A 20,784-nucleotide genomic window follows, 5' to 3' on the forward strand; every position below is an offset into this window, starting at 1 on the left:
TTTGCCAGGAAATTACCCCTGAGATTAGAATGCCTGGTGGGCAGGGCCTTGAGCTTCTAGAACTAGGGAAGGGAGGGGCAGGCCTGGGAGTTGAGAGCAGGAATTGTGGCTGTGAGGTGGGGCCCAGGGCGTCACAAGGCAAGTGAGATCCTGCTATTTCCTCTGAGGGTCTGGGCGTCTGTGTGGCTATAAAAGAGTGTCCCTCTCTACCCACCCCCACTGTCGGCAACCCTGACAGGCTTCTGTGTGCCTACCCCAGGCATGGGAGGGCCCTACCACAGCCCTCCCCTTTTCTCGAACTTTCTCGGATCCCTGCCCTGCGTGGATGGGAGTTTTAAGATCCCAAAGAGACCCCATCTGGGGCTAAACCGCTGAGCCTATCTTCCTGAGCAGAGAGACTGCTATCTGTGCCTACTTCTGAAGACCAAAGCCCTGGATTCTGCTTCCAGACTCCTCTTTGCTACAGTCACGGGGGAAGGTTAAGGACTCATCCCTACTCAGCTTTCAGCACCTCCTGGGTGGACGGCGCACTGGTCTGGGGTCACTCCTGAACCCTTGTCTGTCTCTGGGCCGGCCTTCAGCACCGACAAGTCGCGGACAGCTCCTTTCTGTCTCAACCACCCGGAGCCCCTGAATTTACTACGCCCTTCCCTTTCATCATCAGGAGTAGAGTCAGTGCCTTGGTTCTGGGGGTCTCCCGAGACCCTTTCCCTGCTCTCCATTCGGCAGCAACCAGGAGGACAGTTTCTGTCTTCACTCCAAGTCCATGTCTTGACCCTATTTCGTTCAGCACTGGAAGGGACGGCAGACCATTCTTGGCGCTGGGGGTCGCCCCAGCCCCTGTCTCCAACGCCCACCCCAAAGTTCTTCTTTCCCTGCTATCTATCCTTCAGCTCCATCTCAGCACGAACAGCTCCTCAGGGTCAGCCCCACCTTGAGCACCTATTTCTACCTTCTCCCGCCTCAGCACCTCCGGCGCGGACAGCTCCTCGCTGTCGCCTCCAACCCCGGCTCTGGCCCCATCCGGGCTCAGACACTCCTTGCTACCGAGGACCGCTCCCACTCCCTGCTCTCTGCCTGCTCCACGGCTCTGGCGCATGGAGACTCCGGGAGTCCAAGAAGGGGTAGAGGCATCCCGCGAGCTGAACCGCGCTCGCAGCCGCCAAGGAATAGTCAAGCCCCCAAAGCACCTGTGGCGGCAGCCCCAGCGCCCCATCTGTATCCAGCAGCGCTTCCACTCAGACCCGGACAAGTCTGTGGGTTGCAGGGAGCGGGACCGGAGCCCACGGCCCGGGCTGGAGAAGTCGCAGCTCTCCTGGCCCACCTCCTTCCACAGGCGGTAGGTGGGCGTGGGCAGGGCCCTCCCGCGGTGTGTGGGAGGGGCGCGCAGTGCCTGATGGGAGTTGCGGAGGGTCCCTGCTTCTCCAGGGGCGGAGGTCTCTACTGCTTGGCTGAAGCCAGAGCTTTGGAGGAAAAGCTGTTTTTAATGCAGGGTGGAGCTGGGGGTGGGTAGTTTGCTTGCTTGTGGGGCTGTGTGACCGGGTGTGCCCAGGTGCGGTTGCATCTGAATGTGTGTGTGAGTCTGAGCAATTGCGACCCCGTGTGCGCTCTAATCTATTGTATGAGTCCACAGCTGTGTCTCTGTGGGTGATGGGATGTGTGTATACCAGTTATGTACCTGCTTGCATATTTCATCTTGTGGTGCCCATGTGGGTGGCTGGAAGTGACTGTCCATGCTCTGTCCCAGTTGGTTGCCCAAGGGTCCTCCAGACCCTGGAGTGTCCTTGGATGTTTGTGGAGTTTGTGACCACTGAGAGCATTTGAGGGGAGCTTGGGTTGGGTAAATGAGGAGGCCAGGGCCGGCTGTCTGCTCTGCTGTGGGGAGGAGCCTCCTCTGTAGCCTCTCCTGACACACACACACACACACACACATGTTCCCTGCTGCCAGAAGGAAAGCCTCTTGGGGACCCTGAGCACAGAATGTTTCTTCCACATAAGAAAGAATGGGATGGAAAAGAGGGGAGTAGTGATGGGAGACGGGCTGCTCCTGTTTCATATAAACTGGGGGAGTGGGGCAGAATAAGACAAAGACAGAAGAAAAACACAGAGAAACAGGGGCATTTGAGGGAACAGAGGGTCCTCAGTGTGGCAGAGGAGCAAGTCCAGGAGTCCCAGGCCCTCCTTGGATTGGAGGGGGAGCTAAATCAAACCAGACTTAGAACCCAGGGTTTGAGGGCAGGCTGGGTGAACTTGGGTGAGTCACATTCCTCTCTGTATTTTTTTCCTGCCTCGGTCCACGGACCTACCATGGCCACTGGCTTCTTACTTAATCAGCAAGCCTAGCTTAATGCCCCCAGCCTGGCCCTCCAGCAGCCCTGTTGGTGTCCGGGACAGATGGGCCCCACAGCCCAGAAGGGTTGGAGTTTTCCCAGGTGACCCAGCAGGCCCCTTGCCCCCACCCCTCAGTTCCTCCTGCCCTCTTTCCTGGTGACTCATGATTTTCCATCTTCAAGAAAGAACAAACAAAGACTGGGTTTGGGCCCATCTGGGGGGAGAGCCAAGTGGCTCTGGAAGGCAGGAGTGGTGGATTGTGTCCCTGTGAGCATGTCTGTGTGTATGTGTCCTGCCTGTGCATATATATGCAGATGTGGTGGGAGAGGCTCAGCTCTTGGGGAAACTAGGTTCGAAGCCAATGTACTAAACACTCCCAAGCAAATGGTGGTGCTTCCCTGAGCCTCAGTGTCATCAGTGAGATGCAAACACAAACTCATACTTTCTGCATTTTGTTGTGAACTTTCTGTGCCAGAGCATAGTCACCAGCTATGGCTGTCTTCCCCACCACCCTAGGAAGATCACGTGAGTCTGGGAGGATCTGAGCATCTTGTTCAGCAAGCATTTATTTAACACCTATTGTGTGTCAGGCCCTGTGCTGGGGACACAGCCCAAGGGCAAGTAGGTGCTCATAGGGTAATGGTGGAGACAGACTCATACCAGCTGGAGACAACACAGAATGATCTGTGCTGTGATGGCGAGAGATCTGTGTGCCATGGAGCCCAGAGGAAGTTCTGAGCCAGCATCTGGGGATAGAGGGTGAGGAAGGACTGCTTGGAAGAAATGATATTTAAGCTTAGCCTGAAGGATGAAGTCAGCCGGGAGGAGTGCAGGGAAGGGTATGCCAAGCAGAAGGAACAAAATGTTCAAAGCCTCAGACTCAAGAGGATCAGGGTGTATGAGGAGCTGAACACAGATCAATGTAGTTGAAAGGTGGAGGGGGAGGCTCTATATTTATTGCAAAAGCATTTATTGAGCATCTACTGAGTGCTGGGCACTGAGGGCACAGCTGGAAGCAAGGCAGACCTGGTCATGCCCTTAAGGGGCTGTAGGGTGAGGCAGACATAGATCAAATAATCATGACAGTAAATGTGAAATTGTACCAGTGAAAGGAGGGTGCTCTAAGGATATTTACTCAGCTGATCAGGGAGGGCTTCCTGGAGGGGATTATACTCCAGCTGTGAACCAAAAGACAAAGAGTCAGCAGGGGAAGAGCATTCAGGCAAGGGCATGGGGTGGTATGACCCTGGCTACTTCAAAAAAACAAGGAATTGGGTGGGGGTGATGAGGGCTGGAGCAGAGTGAGCCAAGAAGAGGGGGATGGGGAGGCAAGCAGGGGTCAGGCCACTCAGGTCCTCCAGGGAGGTGTGGATTCAGAAGTGAGGGCAATGGGGAGCCAAAGGAGGATCTGGAGCAGAGAAGGGTGAGATCTGGCACATGTGAGAATCTTCATCTGGGACTCAGCCTCCAGCCTCCTCTCTCTATCAAGATTCTTCACAAGGACTTTGGCAAGTCATCTCTCCTCTCCAGATCCCAGTATACTTGTCTGTAAAATGGGCATAATAGCACACACCTCCTGTCTCACTGGGGCCACCTGATAGTGGAGGAGACAGGTGCTTGCCCGGGGAAGAGAGGCTGAAAAGGGGGGAATTGAGAGATATTGATGTGCTAAGGGCCCTAGAGACTGTTGGGCACCTCCTCAGATCACACAGCATGCAGGGACAAAGTCAGGATGAGACAAAGTCATGTCAACCCCTTCTTTATCCTCTGCTCCTTTCTGGGTGAAGCTTGAGGCCTCCCAGGGTCAGGCAGGCCAGGCTTTGAATGCTGCGTCTTGACTCTGTGGCTCAGTTTCTCCATCCAAAAAGCTATTATTAACAATGCATTACTGTTAAAACTGGTTATAAAATATTTAAAGTTGAATCTTTTAATGAAACATTAATATTAAAACTATTGATAAAACATTAATGTCAGAGTAGTGTCTGGGACTGCAGAGGGGATGGAGCCAGTTAAGCATTAAGTGGGAGACGGCACAGGCTGGGGAACCTGGCAGCCTAGGCTTGAATGACCCCAGCCCTCCCACTAGTGCCTGTGTGATCTCAGGCAATGAATACACCTCTCTGTGCCTCAGTTTCCCCATACAAAAAATGGGAATGACAGTCCCCACTTTATAGAGTTGTTCCAAAAATCAAAAGGTTTTTACATGCACAGATTTTGGCTCAGCACTAGGAGAGCAGGAAGGGCTCAGTTTGTATCCATGTGTTTGTATATACATACTGTGTGTGTGTGTATATATACATATATATATATATATATATATATATATATATATATATATATATATATATATATATATATGTACATATATATAGTAGTTAGTATCTGCAAATTCTGAACTCCCAGTTTGTCTCTTCTCACTCACTTTCCCCACTGGTAACCACAAGTTTGTCTTCTATGTCTGTGAGTCTGTTTCTCTTTTGTAAATAAGTTCATTTCATTCTTTTTTTTTTAGATTCCACATATGAGTGATATCATATGGTATTTTTCTTTCTTTCTGGCTTACTTCACTTAGAATGATGATCTCCAGGTCCATCAATGCTGCTGCAAATGGCATTATTTTATTTCTTTTTTATGGCTGAGTAGTATTCCATTGTATAAATATGCCACAACTTCTTCATCCAATCATCTGTCAATGGACATTTAGGTTGTTTCCATGTCTTGGCTATTGTAAATAGTGCTGCTATGAACATTGGGGAGCATGTATCTTTTCAAGTTAGAGTTTCCTCTGGATATATGCCCAGGAGTGGGATTGCTGGATCATATGGCAAGTCTATTTTTAATTTTTTGAGGCATCTCAGTACTGTTTTCCATAATGGCTGCACCAAATTACATTCCTGTCAGCAGGGTAAGAGAGTCCCCTTTTCTCCACATCCTCTCCAGCATTTATCATTTGTGGACTTTTTAATGATGACCATTCTGACTGGTGTGAAGTAACACCTCATTGTAATTTTCATTTGTATTTTCCTCATAATTAGTGCTATTGAACATTTTTTTATGTGCCTTCTGGCCATTTGTATGTCTTCATTGGAGAATTGCTTGTTTAGGTCCTCTGTCCATTTTTGATTAGGTTGTGGGTTTTTTTTGTTATTAAGCTGTATGAGCTGTTTATATATCCTGGAAATTAAGCCCTTGTCAATTGCATCATTTGCAAATATTTTCTCCCATTCTGTAGGATGTCTTTTGTTTTGCTAGTCTTTTTTTTCTAATCCTAATTTTTTATCGAAGTGTAGCCAATTTACAATGTTATTTTCAGGTGTACAGCAAAGCGATTCAGTTATACATATATCATATATTTAGTCTTAACCTTCTGTTTTATGTTTGTGAATTCAGGAGAGGGATTGAATCTCTCTGTGCCTCAGTTTCTCCTTGGGGACATGAGAGCATTGTGAGCCTCTCCCATGGGGCTGGGGTGGTGTCAAGGTTCCTTGGACCCAGCCCCAGTCTCTCCACCAGGCCCGTCCTGGCGGCCTCTATCCCTTGGGGACCAGCTATAATTAGGTCCAGCCACAGCAGCTACAGATGGTATTTTTGTCTTGGGGACAGTCTGATTCCCACCAGGTGTCCGGTTGCAGGGCTGTGGGGACAGAAGGGGGTTCCCAGCCAGACCCTTGAGACTCTCTGTCTTCCTGGGCCGCAGTGTGACCCTTCTCTGAGCCTCTGTTTTCTCATCTATACAACGAGGACCATAGTGTGCTTGAGATGTCACAGAGGGTCAGAGTCTCCTCCCTGCGGTGCCTTAGGGTCTCCCATTGAAGCCCCTATCTCCCAAAATGGTATTTCATGTCACCTTAGGATTGCCAGAAATGTGGGTGGCATTTGTCTGAGGACCCCAAAACTGGTGCAGTCCCCTGGGGTAAGGCCCAAACAGGGGGTTGTCATTCCACAGCAGGACACTCGGGCCCACAGCTTCTGTGTGGTCTCAGATGGGAGGCCCACCCACCCTGGGCTTTGGTTGCTTCTGCCTGAGATGTGAGTGTCCTGGATCCTACCTCCAAATGTGATGTTCTTCAAGACTTGGCTTCCCTTTTTGAAAAATGAGGCAGGACCACCTGACACCAGCATTCCAATTGTAGGCCACCTGGTACAGATCCCTGAACCCCTAGACACCAGAAACAAGACTTCCCTTTCCAGGGGTCCTTCCTGGAGTGGGGGTGGGGTGGCAGGTGAAGCTTCACAGGACGGAAGGCCTGGCGGGAGTGGAGTGCGGATGTTTGTCCGGTGGAGACAGCAGGACAGGAGAAGGGATCCAGAGACAGGACCTGGGGAATGTCAGAGCAGGTCGGGGGCCACGTGGGGACTTGTGGAGGGAGACTGAGAGAGGGGGAGCTGCCCTGCCATGAAGACTGGCATCTGCCACCACCTTTCTCCAAGCCTCAGTTTCCCCATCTGGTAAAGGATGAAGGTTTTGTAGTTTCTAGGCAGCCCCTTGGTGGCTCAGGCCTCAGTTTCTCCATCTGGAAAATGGATAGAGGGGGATTGCAAGCAACTGTGTAGGATCTGGGCAGCCCCTCCTCAAGCTCTGTGCCACGGTGACTCCCTTGTAGCAGAGGGCACTTCCTTTTCTAACTTCCGTATATCACTTTTCAGCCCAGTTATCAGATGAGCAAGCCGTAGTAATAGGGGATATGCTGACAGAGGGAAGTGGTTTCTGGGCCCCATAAAGAGTGGGAGCAGAGAATCGCGGCTAGCCCATTGCCTCAGTTTCCCCATTTGTCCTAGCGGGGGCGTCCCTGAGCGGTCCAACGGCGGCGAGGCGGGGCTGGTGCGCCTTCTGCCCTCTCCCCGCCGGGCCCCGCCCCCGTGGCTGTCCAGAAAAGGTCCCGCGCAGTCCGCCCTGAGTCCAGCCTCCAGCCTCCACGCGGTCTTGGCGATGCAGGGGCCCCCTGCGCCCGCCCCGGCCCCTGGGCCCAGCTCCCCCCGGTGCTCCCCGCGCAGCTCCCCCGGGCTCTTCAGGAAGCTCCTGGTGAACCAGAGCATCCGCCTGCAGCGGCGCTTCACGGTGGCCCATCCGCTGTGGTGAGGCGAGACAGTGGGCCTCGCAGGGGTCATCGGAACCGCAGGGCTGGAGGTGGGAAAGGCAGAGTCAGGGACAGCTGGAGCCAGGTTGGGGGTCAGGGTATAAACCCTCTGCTCCTCCGCGCTTTCTCGGTATCTCTCTCCCCCTGCCCTATCTCTGACTCTTAGAGTTGGTGACTGTCTCTCTTCATCTGTTTCCCTCCACCCTCCGCTTGGATATATGCCCAGGGAACCAGCCACTGTTCCTTTCCAGCTGTGTGGCCAGGAGCAGCACGGGCTGAGGCTCACGTCTCCTCCTGACCCTCGTTGACCCAGGGCAGGCAGGTTGAGCCTCTTGGCAGTGGAGGGGGGAAGGTCACTCCTTCCCTTGGTCTGCCCCCACCATCCGTCCCGGCGCCAGCAACGAGATGGCCTGGTGGCCTCATAGTAAGCCCTCGGTGTCCGTGGAGGAAGACGTGGTTTGATGGGGGCCTTCCAGACAGGGTATTTGTGGTGTAAGAGGGCTCCTTGCATATCCCCAGGCTGAGAGCTGACTTCTTGGTTGCTACCTCCAAGAACTCGTTCCACTTCTCTGGGTTCGAATTCCAGCCCTCAGGAAGCGATTGTAACTTCGTGGGTCTCGAGGGTGAGGCTGGGGTTTGGAGGTGGGGGCTGGTGGGCGCCGACTGGGTCTGGTTCCTTGCTATTGATTCGTACCGCTTTTGTACACACTTGATAATTTGGCACCTGGCGGCTCAGAGACTAAAGGTCCCTTCTCCAAGGTCACACAGACAGTGACAGCTGGTGGAGGGAGGGAGGCAGCCGTGACTGTGGTCCCTGATGGCACTATTTCAGGCTGGGAGTGGGTTCCAGTGTCCAGGAGAGGGCCCTCTGGGTACCAGACGCCTGTGAAGAGGGGTCCCTGCCGAGGGCTTGGGAGTGAGCACAGGTACGTGGCGGACGTCGAGGGAGTGGGGCTGGAGGAGGGCGGGTCTCTCCAAGGCTCCTGTGCCTCAGTTTACCTGTCTAACAGACGGACATAAGCGCCGTTCCCACAGTCCGAGCGACCTCCTCCTGGCCACCCGCGTCATGGAACCACCGCCTGACCCGGCCGATCTAGGCTAAGTTTAGAGCAGAAAGAAAAACAGCTTCCCCCGGGGCGAGAAAACCTTGGCCCAGACCTTAACTCTCCGCTCTCGCTACTTGGATTCGAACCCAGCACCCTGTGGCCTCTCCCAGCCTCAGTTTCCCTATTTATCCATAGGTGGGCCTTCCCAGAACCTTTGAGGAGGCAAGGGAGGGGTAGGAAGTAGTCACCCGCAAGCCTCCCCCTCCGATCACTGGTTTAGAGTATTCACCTCGGTTAGCCTGCCCCCAAGAGCGTCTCTCCACCAGTCACGCGCCCACTCCAAGGCTTGAGAAGCACTAAGAAGCCCCGCCCCTCATGGTGACGTCACTAAGCGGGAGCTGGGACTCGTTGGCTGTAGGGGTTTCTCTAGGAGCCACCGGGCCTGAACAGACCGAGAGCCGCCGGACATACCCGAACATTCCGGAACTCACCCGAGTGAGGCCGGACTAAGTCGAATGTGCCCGATCCAGCCCGAGGACCATCCCCCCACCTCCGCGACTTGCTCGGAAACCTAGAGCGGCCAGACATAGCCGAACACACCCGAACGTATCCGAACCTACCCGAGCGCGGTTGGATGTAGCCGAATCTTGCTGAACTCACCGATCGAACTCAGCCGGACGAGGCCCAACCCTGTGTGATCAGACCCAACTTAGTCAAACCCAGGCGTACTTGATCGAGCAGGGCAGAATCCTGCCGAATTCCCCAACTCCACCCCGGGTCTGAGCCGAATCCCTTGTTCGGAGTCTTCCGGCAGGCGCCGATCCCCGCCAGTGGACCCGGGTAGGGTGATCTGACTGGGAACCAAGTGGACATTGGCCCTTGACCAGTAGTCTCGCGAATTAGGGCGGCCCCTGGGGTCTTCCTGTCCCTGCCTCTCCTGCCTGCTCCCTTCTCAAAAGCCTGTGACCCATCTGCAGTCTCTCTCCCTGGTCATTAACTCCCTCCTCCCACGCTTCCTGCCACTGTTTCTCTGACCTCTGACTAGAAGGTCCCCCTAGAGAACTAGGGTGGGTCTTCTTTCCCCATCAGGGTGTGGCTGGAGGGAGATTCGGGGCTGAGAGATGGGAGGAGGGATTGGGGATTGTCTGGAACAGAGGGCGTTGTAGGGATGACGGTGCTCTGGGCAGAGGGCACACCCTGTGCAAAGGCTCGGAGGTGGAAGAGAACAGGCAGAGCTTTTGGGCCGAAAATAAAGCAGAGGATTTGGGGAGCTAAGGCTAGGGCTAAGCGAGACGGGGATGTGGTTGACGAGATTGGGGCGGGGCCATGTCGGCCAAGGGTTGGGGCTTGGAGCTGAGGGAGGGGACAGGTGGTCCAGGGCGGAGCCAAAGCTGCCTGGGGGCGTGGCCTCTGCTGGCTGTGGGGAGCCTTGGAGTGTGACGGATCTAGGCAGGACCCAAGTCCCCTCCAGAGAGGAAAGCCCAGGAAGTCATTTCCAGTCCCAATGAACTTACTGTGCAACCTAGACCTCAGTTTATTCCTACACTTGATCTTAGCCAAAAGGCCGAGAAGCGATCAGTTTATTCCTCAGTAAAAGGGCACCCAATTGTCCTCCTCAGGTGCCTGGTTGTAACCCCCTAAAAGCCCCCTCAGGGGTGAAGTCTACCACACCCACACTAGAAACAGGGTGGTTGATGTCCACAGAAATGCTGAGACCTACCCATGGTCACACAGCCACTTGGGGACAGATCTGAATCTCACGTCCTTGAGTCTAGGTTAGCCCCAGTGGAAGAGGCTTTGAGATACAGAGGCGAGATGGAGGCATGAGGGGCGTGGCATCCCAGACAGGGGGTGTCACTGTGGGACAGGTAGACAAGCTCGAGGCTACTCCTGCCCAGCCCACTGCATGGCCCCAGGGAGGATATGACAGAACGGGTATGGGCCATGGCTCACCACTCACATGCCAGGACCCTCGTCTCTGACTATGCCTCCTTTGCCTTCAGTTTTGACCTGGAAAATGGACTCTCGTGTGGGAGAAGCGCCCTGGACCCTCAGGCGGGGTCTGGCCTTGGCCGAGTCATCCAAGCCCCTGCCCAGCACAGCCAGAGGAGGGAGTCCTTTCTCTACCGTTCAGACAGTGACTACGAACTCTCATCCAAGACCATGTCCCGGAACTCCTCCGTGGCTAGCGACCTGTGAGTCTGAGGCTGGTGGGATAACACCTCCTCGTATGACCTTTTTTCCCTTTGTTTCTCCATTCAGCACACCTCCTTCAAGTGATCATTTGAGCTGGGCTTTGAGGTTTATGTAGGAGTTTGTCAGGCAGCTCACTTACTCAGTCCAGCATGCCGAGAATGATATGGGGTGATCCTTTGTGCCTGACTTCAGGCTGGGGTTGGGTGGCAATCAAAAATATTAAGGCCAATTAACAGCAACTGAACAAACACCTTGATTTGAGCTTCCTGGTAGCCGTAATTTCCTGCCTCTAAGACTCCTGTTGCCCCTGGGACTCAAATTCCCCATCTGTGATTGGTCAGAGGGGCTGTGGCGGCTTTCAGAGAAGAGTCGGGTGAGGAGAGCCCAGGAACTACTAGGAGGACATCCAAAGGAGGAGTCATGACGATAGGACGCACTCAGCTGAGGGCATATTGTAGGTAAAAGCTGGAAGATAGGAATGTGTGGAGGGCTCCTCCTGACCGCCATTCCATGTCCTGTCTCCCCACAGACACGGAGAAGACATGATTGTGACACCCTTTGCCCAGGTGGGTACCCACATCTTGCTTCTCTCGTGAGCCAAGCAGTCAGAGCCAACCCCTCCTTTCCAAGCTGACCACCCCGCTCCCTATAGGTCCTGGCCAGTCTGCGGACGGTTCGGAGCAACGTTGCGGTCCTTGCGCACCTGCAAGGCCGCGGGGCAGCCAAGTACGCAGGGGGCGGGGGGCGGGGCCTGGCCGAGAGAGGCGGGGTCGACAGGGGGAAGGGCAGGGCCTGTGGAAGAGAAGGGAAGGGCCTGGTGGAGAGGGGAGGGATGAAAGACAAAGTGGTCAGGCGCGGAGCATGGCTGGAAAGGGCGAGGCTGGCAAGTCACGGGGAAGGCTGGGCAGGGCGGGGCCTGGAGAAGTTGGGGGCGGGGCCATATGGGTGAGCAGGCCACCCCTGAGCCGACTGTGTTTACTGCAGGCAGGGATGCGTCGGGAATACTCCATCTGGCAGTCAGCCCCCTCCACCAACAGGTACTGCGCCTGCTCCTATCTTCTCCCGCTGTGGGACAGCTGTGAACTTCCTCATTATGGCGACCTCCCAGCCCATGAATCCTTAGGCTATGCTAATTGTAACCACCAGCTTCAACACCCTTGGGGATGGGGAGATCCTGGGGTCCTGAGTAGCCTCACTGGGAAGGGCTCTGGGCTCCAGATGCAGATATGGAGGCAGAAGGGGCTCTGGGTTCCCGAGTGGGGATGGGGCAGGCCCCTGACCAGCTTGACCCCCAGAGGACACTGGGCAGAAGCTGGCTTTGGAGACATTGGATGAGCTGGATTGGTGTCTGGATCAGCTGGAGACACTGCAGACACGGCACTCCGTGGGGGAGATGGCCTCCAACAAGGTAAAGAGGGCCAGATACCTGAGATCCTTTGCCTCTGTTCACAGTCCCATCCTCACTGTCCTCACTTTCTCCTGCAGTTCAAGCGGATGCTGAACCGGGAGTTGACTCACCTGTCTGAAACCAGCCGCTCCGGGAACCAGGTGTCCGAGTACATATCCCGAACCTTCCTGGGTGAGCTATGGTGGGTCACTACCTAGACCACATTATAGAAGTAGGAAGAGGGAAGAGAAAAAAAGATTTCTACTACAGACCTCAACTGAGGAAGACAGACCTAGACACAGACACCTCCAGCCCCATGAATCAGGGCTGGACCAGAGGGAGGAACAAGAGGAAATTCCAGGAGGAGGGGAACATTAAAGCTAGGGTTTTGAAGCATGAGTAGAATTTCACCAAGGAGAAAATGGAGGGAACCACATATCTGGGTCTCCAGCTTGGGAGATGGAAAGGATATTCAGCTGTTTGGGGAAAAATACTGAGCTCTAGGTGCCCAGGGGCCATGTCCAGTAAAAGGGCTCACTAAGGTCAGCAATGAACGAGAAGGGTAGCTACAGGGCAGACAGGAGTTCACTCTGAGATTACTTTGATACAGCTAACAAGAAAATAGGTTGATCTCAAGGCTTGGCAAAATGTGGTACCTAAGGCCAAGCAGGCCAACCCTAGCAGGTGAATAGGCTTCTCTGAGCCCTACCCTGCCCTGCCTACAGACCAGGAGACTGAGGTGGAGTTGTCCAGGGCGACCTCCACGGAGCCCCGGAGACCTATGTCCCAGATCAGTGGACTGCGTGGGCTCCCGCACAGTACCAGCCTTCCTGCAGCCACAGTCCCACGCTTTGGGGTCCAGACTGACCGGGAGGGGCAACTGGCCAAGGTGGGTTTCCAATGGGAATGCTGAGTCCCAGGTTTGAGTCCTGGCTCTGAGTGGATGCCCTATCTTGGGACTCAGTTTGCCCACCTGTATACTGGCAAAGTGGGGCTCAATGTAGGACCTGGGACCTGGGGCTGGGGGTCAAGGCTCCAGAGTTTGGGGAAGCTGGGCTGGAGTTAAGCTCCAGTCTTTCACATTTTAGGAGCTGGAAGACACCAACAAGTGGGGCCTTGATGTGTTCAAGGTGGCAGAGCTAAGTGGGAACCGACCTCTCACAGCCATCATCTTCAGCATCTTTCAGGTATCTCCCCTGCCCTTGGCTTCTAATACCCTTGTGTTTCCTTCATTCCTTCCTACCTCAGGAACTCAGGGGACATATATTCTTCAAATCTTCCCTAACATCCCTGAATGGGGTTATTTGAGCAGGACATTGAAGGATGAATAGGAGTTCACTAGGTTTAAAAGTTCATTGCTGATTGTCAACAAGCCTCCGCCTTGGGCCAGGCCTGAAGAGATCCAGTCTGGAGGGAACAATTGCAGGTCAGGGATGAGCCAGAGGGGAAGGAGAGAGACCAAGGGAGTTAGAGGGAGAGTAGAGAGGGCATCCTAGAAGAGGGGGCATTTGAAAGATGGATAGGGATTCAGAAAAAGAGAAGACAAAGGAATAGTTTGTGCTGCTGCCCAAAGGCCAAGGCCCTGACTGGGGCCCTGTGATGGACCAGGAACGGGACCTGCTCAAGACATTTCAGATCCCAGCAGACACGCTTGTCACCTACCTACTGATGCTGGAAGGTCACTACCACAGCGATGTGGCCTACCACAACAGCCTACATGCTGCTGATGTGGCGCAGTCCACACATGTGCTGCTGGCCACACCTGCACTTGAGGTAGGGCCCAATGGCTGCAGTCAACCCTGGTGGGTGCAGGGTGCCAGGAGCCTACCTCTCACCTCTTATGCCCCTTGCCCACTCAGGCCGTGTTCACAGATCTGGAAGTCTTGGCTGCCATCTTCGCCAGCGCCATCCATGATGTGGACCATCCTGGTGTCTCCAATCAGTTTCTCATTAACACCAGTGAGTTAGGGGGCAGGGCTTTGTCACCACCTGTCAATCAAGTGATCTTAGGTGGTCCCATCCCTGCTCTGAGTCTCCCTGCTTGTGAATGGCTGCCACAATCTTCCCTCCCTTAAGTGCTTGAAACAGATCCAGATATGCAGTAGACACTCAATAAATGAGAGAATAACAAATGTGGCAGAGCTGATATGGGCCCACTGAAATTTTGAAGTTTAGGGTCCTTTGGGGTGTCTGAAAAACTCAGTCAAAAAGCAATTATTAGACACCACATACACGTCCCTAGAGAGTTGAGGATGAGAGTGGAGCCCTCTCTCTTGAAGATCCCAGAGTTTAATAAGACAAAGATTCAGTAGTTCATTCAACCAGCACTCAGTGTGCACTGTCTCCTGCCATGCCAAGTCCCCAGGGAGTCATCAGTCTTGAGGTAGAGCTGAACACAGATGCCCTCAGCCCTGCAGAATCAGGGTAGGGCCATGGGGAGAGACAGGGTCTTAGAAGGCTTCCTGGAGGAGGGGGCATTAGAATTGGGGTTTCAGTGCATGAATAGGAGTTTACCAAGAATTCACAAAACCTGCCTTTGGGTGGCGTGGGTTGGGCAGGCAGATCTTGAGGTACTCCACCTCCCCCATAGACTCAGAGCTTGCACTTATGTACAATGATGCCTCTGTGCTGGAGAACCACCACCTGGCTGTGGGCTTCAAGCTGCTACAGGCAGAGAACTGTGACATCTTCCAGAACCTCAGCATCAAGCAGCGGCTGAGTCTGCGCAGGATGGTCATTGACATTGTGAGATCACAGCGATGGATGGGGTGGGACAATCTTGGTTTGGCTGGGGGTTCAGTTGGACCATGACATGTCCCCATTCTGAGTCTGAGCTTCCTGGTCGGTAAAATGGGGCAGTGACTGTCCAAACCCTGAGTGACTAGGCCCTTGGTTAGGCTAATCAGGACCTGGACATGATTCACGTACAAACAATGTGGAAACTGTTTCTGGTGCAACTTTTCACATGCTTAAATCTGTCCATTTGATATTTTTCAACTTGGGAGACATCAATAGGTTTTGGGGTCTTGTGCCTCATTCATGTATTTAGCAAGCATGTATTGAGCACCTATTGTGTGTTTGCCCTGTGCCAATGACCATTAGAGTTCTGGCTTTTATGACACTCACAGTCTGCAGGGGAGACAGACATTTAGGTGGGAACTGTGGTGGGGAACCCACAGGCAGAGCTATGATGGAGGACCTGTAGCTAGAGCTGTAACGGGGGAAGGTACTCAAGGTTGGGGAGGCCTTCCCCAGGAGGGAGCACTGAAGCTGGGGCCTGCAGGGTGCAGAGGGCCAAGGGGCAGGGAGGAGCATTCCCAGCAGAGGGAAGAGTATGTGGGGAGGGCTCAGAGGAAACCCAGGCTCCAAGTGAAGAGGAACTTTGATGAGGTAGAGCTGGGGCTTTGGGAGGTGGGCATCCTGAGAGGGAGCATCATTTGGGCCAGATGAGAAGTTTGGGGAGAAGTTTTCAGACTTCTGTCTGATTCTCAAAGAAGCCTATGGACTGCCATGTGGGTCATTCCTGGGCTGGGTCCGGGTGGGTCCAGATAAGTGATTTTAAAATAGCTGTGCTCATGGCTGAACTTCCCTCCCAATGACTGAAAACAACCCTCCCACCACAGGGAGGCTTGGAGAGCACCAAATCAGGTTCCTCATTGCTTCAAATCCATCTGTGGATATATCCCCCATGGCCCTCTGGTTATATTCCCTACTCCTCCCTGAGGCCCTCCCCACTTCATCACCCTCTGTCACTCCTGCACTCACCTGTTCCAGCCACAACTGTCTCCTCTATGTGCCTCAGCTCATTCAGCCTCAGGGCCTTTGCACTGGCTGTGTCATCTGCTGGGCCTCTCTGCCACCCTCAGGCACATCTGACCTCAGCCCCCAGGTTTAATCTCCCTGTCCCACATGTGGGATGCACCCTACAAAGCCCAACAACCTTGGAGAAGGGACTGTTGACTCAGCCTCTCTTGTTAGCTAGGTTTTCAGTGAATCTCTTTATATCCCCCCATTTGACAGATGAGGATGCTGAGGCTCAGAGGGCTGAGGGTCCAAGTGGGTGGGGCATACGGGAGGTGGGGTGGGTGAAATGGAGCAGGCGCTATCCTCATACCTGTCATCCTTGCTTGCCGGCCCCCAGGTGCTGGCCACGGACATGTCCAAACACATGAACCTTCTGGCCGACCTCAAGACCATGGTGGAGACCAAGAAGGTGACGAGCCTTGGAGTCCTGCTGCTAGACAACTACTCTGACCGCATTCAGGTGGGTGGCTTGGCCAGCCCTGGGGCTTTGGTTTCCACTGTTCTCATTTAGCCACATTTATGAAGAGCTGACTGTGTGCCCAACTTGAAGAAATGGAGGCACCTACAGTCACATGCCTGTGCCTTAGCTATTCCTTCCCCTCCTGGGCCTCAGTTTCCCCACCTATAAGATGGGTGTGTCCATGGCACCAGCCTCTGGGGGGTGGGTACCAGGCCTGGGGGTGGCCTGGCTTGAGTCCTCCCGAGCCATGGTCTCACCAGGTCTTGCAGAGCCTGGTGCACTGTGCCGACCTCAGTAACCCCACCAAGCCGCTACCGCTGTACCGCCAGTGGACAGATCGCATCATGGCCGAGTTCTTCCAGCAGGGTGACCGTGAGCGCGAATCAGGCCTGGACATCAGCCCCATGTGTGATAAGCACACAGCCTCGGTGGAAAAGTCCCAGGTCTAAGAGTAACTGACTCAAGCTGGTGGGCACTGGGGAGAGAGGAGGGGAAGGAGTGGCTGAGCTGACCCCAAGAGTCCTGGCTTGACCCCTTGCTGGAAAAGGAGGGGATGTGGCCTAAGGGTCTGCACTGGACTGTGCAGTCAGGCTTGGGACGCATTCCCTCTAGGTTGCAGGAAGAGGGATGATCACTTGTGGAGTTTGGAAATGTCTATTCTGGGTGACATGAAAGATCCTAAAGGGGCTCCCAGTCTGGGGGGGCACATACATCCAACACTGAGGAGTCAGGGCTGAGGTGAAAGAAAGACTTAGGGATTGAGGGAGACCAGAAGGGGCAGGGGGAGGCTTCCTAGAGGAGGGGTTTTTTGAAGAGGGTTTTGAAGGATGAGTAGGAGTTGGGAAATAGCATTCCAGGAAGAGGGAACAACCTGGGCAAATGCTTGGAGGCTGGACTAGGTCTAGGTTCCACAGTAACTTACCACACAGCAACCTCTACCCCCCAACTCTGTATCACCCCACAGGTGGGTTTCATTGACTACATCGCCCACCCATTGTGGGAGACATGGGCTGACTTGGTACACCCAGATGCACAGGACCTGCTGGACACTCTGGAAGACAACCGTGAGTGGTACCAGAGCAAGATCCACTGCAGTCCTGTGGACCCCACCAGCCCCAAGCAGAGTGGCCCTGACAGATTCCAGTTTCAGCTGACTCTGGAGGAGGCAGAAGAAGAGGAGGAAGAGGAAGAGGGAGCATTGATTGAGGAGGCCTCGGAGACACCTGACATTGAGCTCCTGTCCTCTGAGGCCAGCCCAGACCCTGGGGCCCTACATCTGGACAACCAGAGGACCATGGGCAAGCCCTGCATGGACCATGAGGGCAATATGATGGCTGAGCCTTTGGGCACCTAATGGCTCCTGGTGGGTGGGTGGACTTTCCCAGGAATAAGTCCCAGGTGGCCCCCGCTTTGCCTTTCCCACCCATTGAGGGAGACAACCAAGCTTTCAGTAATAGGCAGTTCTTAGGGCTGAATTGGAGGCACCTAGTGGGGTCCACTCTGACCCTGGGCTTGGCTGAGAGAGCTCTCCAAGGAGCTGGACTGGAGGCAGCCTCTTCCAGGGCCCTTGAGTTCTCCCACCTGGATTTCCACCACTGGTATAGAAAAGGGTTGTCTGCCAGGCCCATTGTCCATCTTCTCCAGTGGTCACTAGAGCCACTTCCATCACTTTATTGTTTCATTCTTTACAGATATTTTCTGGATACCTATTGTGTGCCTGTTATGTGCCTGCAAAAGAGGGTGGGGAATCAGCCCCAAGGAGATGCCCCCTCCCCGAGACGCCTCCCCTTCATCTGCCAGGCAGCTCATTGCAAGAGAACAAGAACTTGAATGGGGGAATTTCCACCACCAAATCTTTGTCCAGACCCAATATGGGCTCTGGAACTCTGGTGGAGGGCGGTAGGGGGCCAAGAAAGAGAGGGCTCTGTGTCAGGGATTGTCTCTGAAGACTGACTCAGCTTGTCACTGCTTGTGCACTGACTGACTGTTGCTTTAAGTCGCCATAGTTTCTGTCTTCAGGTCTAAGGATCCTGGTTCTCCCTGGCCCCAGGACCCCCTGCTGATTCCTTCACACGTTCTTCCTCTTCTAGAACAGCAACAGAAGCACAGAATTCTCCCCCATGGAAGTTCTCTCCATCTCCTGATTGAGGCTGTCCCAATCTCCCGTAGGGAAAAGGAAGCCCCTTCTTTCCCTCTACGGCCAGATCCTAATACTTGGGTAAACTTTGATTGGAGGGTGGTGTCTGTGACCTCCCTGAAATATCTTAGAAATGTGGGGGATTCTCTGAGGTTAAATAAACTATTACCCCAAATTAGTACTATGCCATTTCACGGATGGGGAAAAAGGAGCAGAGAGGTCCGGTTGCCTGAGGTCTCAAGGCCATGCAGCTGGGCCCCAGACATTAGCCAGCGGCGCCCCCTTGCGGCGGGAGGCGCAGAGGGGACGTGGGACGAATTCGGACGTCCTCCTTGCCTTGCTGGAAGTCCCTCTCCGGCCGGCTTGGCCCAGCTCATCCCAAGAAAATGAGGCGGCTCTGTGCTCAAGTCTCAGGTTCAATTCCCACTTCCGGAGGACTCAGGATCCCCCACCCCCAGCCTCCCTCCCCGCGCCCCCAGCCTCCCTCTCTGCATGTCTGAGGATTTATACACGACACAAGTCATCACAACCCCTGGCTTCAAGAACAGCAGGCTTCATTCCTAAATAATTCCATTAATAATTCCATTCCATTGATCATTCATCATCATTACAATTAATGATCAGATTCCACAGAGGGAGAATTAAAGGTCATCTGGATTATAACTTGGTGCATTTCCTTCCAGTCTTTAACAAGGCAGAGATTTATGGAATTTTTATTTATAATTTTTTATCCTTCCCCCTTTACTTGCAGGTACTACATGTTTCCCACAGAGAATTTGGAAATAATGGAAACATAATAATGGAACCAGAAGAAAACAAAATTCTGCTATACTTCAACCATTGATCAGCTTTTCACCATTTTTTCTCCACCCATTCATAAAAACGTTCTTCTGTTCTCCTTCGATTTGGGCCACAGGCATTCTTGCCTCTCTCCTTTACTGACTGCACTCTACCCTATGCTGGCTTTTAACACTCCAAGCACAGTCCCACCTCAGGCCCTTTGCACATGCTGTACCCACCACCTGGAATACATATCCTTTCACTCATCCTCACCCTTTGGGTCTCACCTCAGCATCCCCTCCTCCAGGAAGTCCTTCCTGACCCTCCACCTTCCAACCCAGGCTGGCACTTGTGGAAGTTCTTTGGGATTCTTTGTTTCATGTCTACCATCCTCTCCAGGCTGTGATCTTCAGAGGTAGACTTAACCTCCCTGAGCTTTTGTCATTTCATGGGTAAAATGTAAAATGGGCTCTTTGTGAGGATCACAGAATTGTAACAATGGGTCACATTTGAGGAAACTGTGTCCTGAGCTGGGCACTGAGCTCTGAGGTATCAACTCTTTCTTCTTTCCATTTCACAGATGTAGAAACTGAGGCCCACAGAAGGGGTGAGTAAGAAGAAATCACTCACATTCTCCAAGTGCCCCATTTTCTTGTTTAGGGTCCTTCCTGAGGGACATAGTCCTTACCTTTGTGGCCCATCCTTGACCCAAAGAGGAAGGTAGGAGAGGGTCTTCAGGGTCCCTGGAAACTTTCAGCCCTTGTGACCTAGGGTGACTCCTAGGGCCTCAGTTTGCCTTCTGTTGAGGGAGAAACTGTTGCCTGGCCCCCTTCCTTACAGAGTTGGAGAGGGGCTGTCCCTAGAGCTTGTTTAGTGAGTTTCAGCCTCAGGGCCTTTGCACTTGCTGTTCCCTCTGTCTGGAGCTCTGTTTCCCCGCTTCTCCTGGTGGTCAGCTCCTTCTCCTCCTTCCGGTTCCTGCTCAAATGTCAGTTCCTCAGAGAGGTCTTCCCTAATCTCTTTGGCGAAAGTCACCCTCCCTCCAATCATTTATTCATTCACTCATGTCATACCATCACAGGGCACTTACTGTGTCCACAGATGCAGGTGCTGGGGATGCTGATCCCTGCCCCTCAGAGCCCACAGCTGGCTATTGGATAAGTAAGTCAGCATGATCATTTCTGATGAGGGGATGTGTTAGGAAGGAGAAATATGGTGACACGATAGGAGGTGACAGGGTGAAATCAGAACTTCTGGAGGGAGGTGGTGTTGATTGGAGACCTGAAGGGGATGAAAGAGCCAGGCACAGGGAGAGCTGGGGAACAGCTCAGGCAGAGGAAACAGCAGGTGCAAAGGCCCTGAGGCAAGATTGTATCTGGAATCTTGGAAGAGAAAGATGGGGAGGTAGTGGGGTGGGATCTGGGAGTGTTTGGTTTTATTTCCCTTGCCACACAGGAGACCTCCCCCCAAGTCAACCACCCCTAATTCCAGAGCCTTATGCTGATTCTTAACAATAAAGGTCTTCCATTATTTTTATTTTAAAATACAAACTCCTTTGTGCAGAAACT

At 53.5% G+C, this 20,784-nt stretch overlaps 1 protein-coding gene across 5 annotated transcripts; it reads left to right on the top strand.

Annotated features, from left to right (window-relative positions):
- The first annotated feature begins 7,209 nt into the window (after positions 1 to 7,209).
- PDE4C (phosphodiesterase 4C) lies at positions 7,210 to 20,782 on the top strand. 5 transcript variants are annotated; one of them, XM_032465255.1, is made up of 15 exons: positions 7,210 to 7,407; positions 10,459 to 10,650; positions 11,181 to 11,217; positions 11,304 to 11,377; positions 11,636 to 11,688; positions 11,947 to 12,059; positions 12,137 to 12,230; positions 12,764 to 12,927; positions 13,127 to 13,225; positions 13,647 to 13,811; positions 13,898 to 13,997; positions 14,629 to 14,783; positions 16,180 to 16,302; positions 16,668 to 16,745; positions 17,267 to 20,782. In XM_032465255.1, exons 1-15 carry the CDS (start codon positions 7,262 to 7,264, stop codon positions 17,654 to 17,656), a joined length of 1,983 nt encoding a protein of 660 aa, XP_032321146.1. In that variant the 5' UTR covers positions 7,210 to 7,261; the 3' UTR covers positions 17,657 to 20,782. The 5 variants fall into 5 exon arrangements, with proteins under 5 accessions (XP_032321146.1, XP_032321147.1, XP_032321149.1 ...); XM_032465254.1 differs by having other exon boundaries at positions 7,211 to 7,407; positions 16,563 to 16,745; XM_032465257.1 differs by lacking the exon at positions 7,210 to 7,407 and adding an exon at positions 7,453 to 9,295 and having other exon boundaries at positions 16,563 to 16,745.
- Positions 20,783 to 20,784: the final 2 nt, after the last annotated feature.

This window comes from Camelus ferus, chromosome 22 (assembly GCF_009834535.1).
Source record: "Camelus ferus isolate YT-003-E chromosome 22, BCGSAC_Cfer_1.0, whole genome shotgun sequence".
Taxonomy (NCBI): Eukaryota; Metazoa; Chordata; class Mammalia; order Artiodactyla; family Camelidae; genus Camelus; species Camelus ferus.

Bases quoted from the DNA above. Each gene is read 5' to 3' on its own strand.
- PDE4C (XM_032465254.1), top strand. From the start codon at position 7,262: ATGCAGGGGCCCCCTGCGCCCGCCCCGGCCCCTGGGCCCAGCTCCCCC. The intron at 12,060-12,136 runs GTAAAGAGGGCC...TTTCTCCTGCAG, and splicing joins GGGAGATGGCCTCCAACAAG to TTCAAGCGGATGCTGAACCG. The intron at 16,746-17,266 runs GTCTAAGAGTAA...ATCACCCCACAG, and splicing joins CCTCGGTGGAAAAGTCCCAG to GTGGGTTTCATTGACTACAT.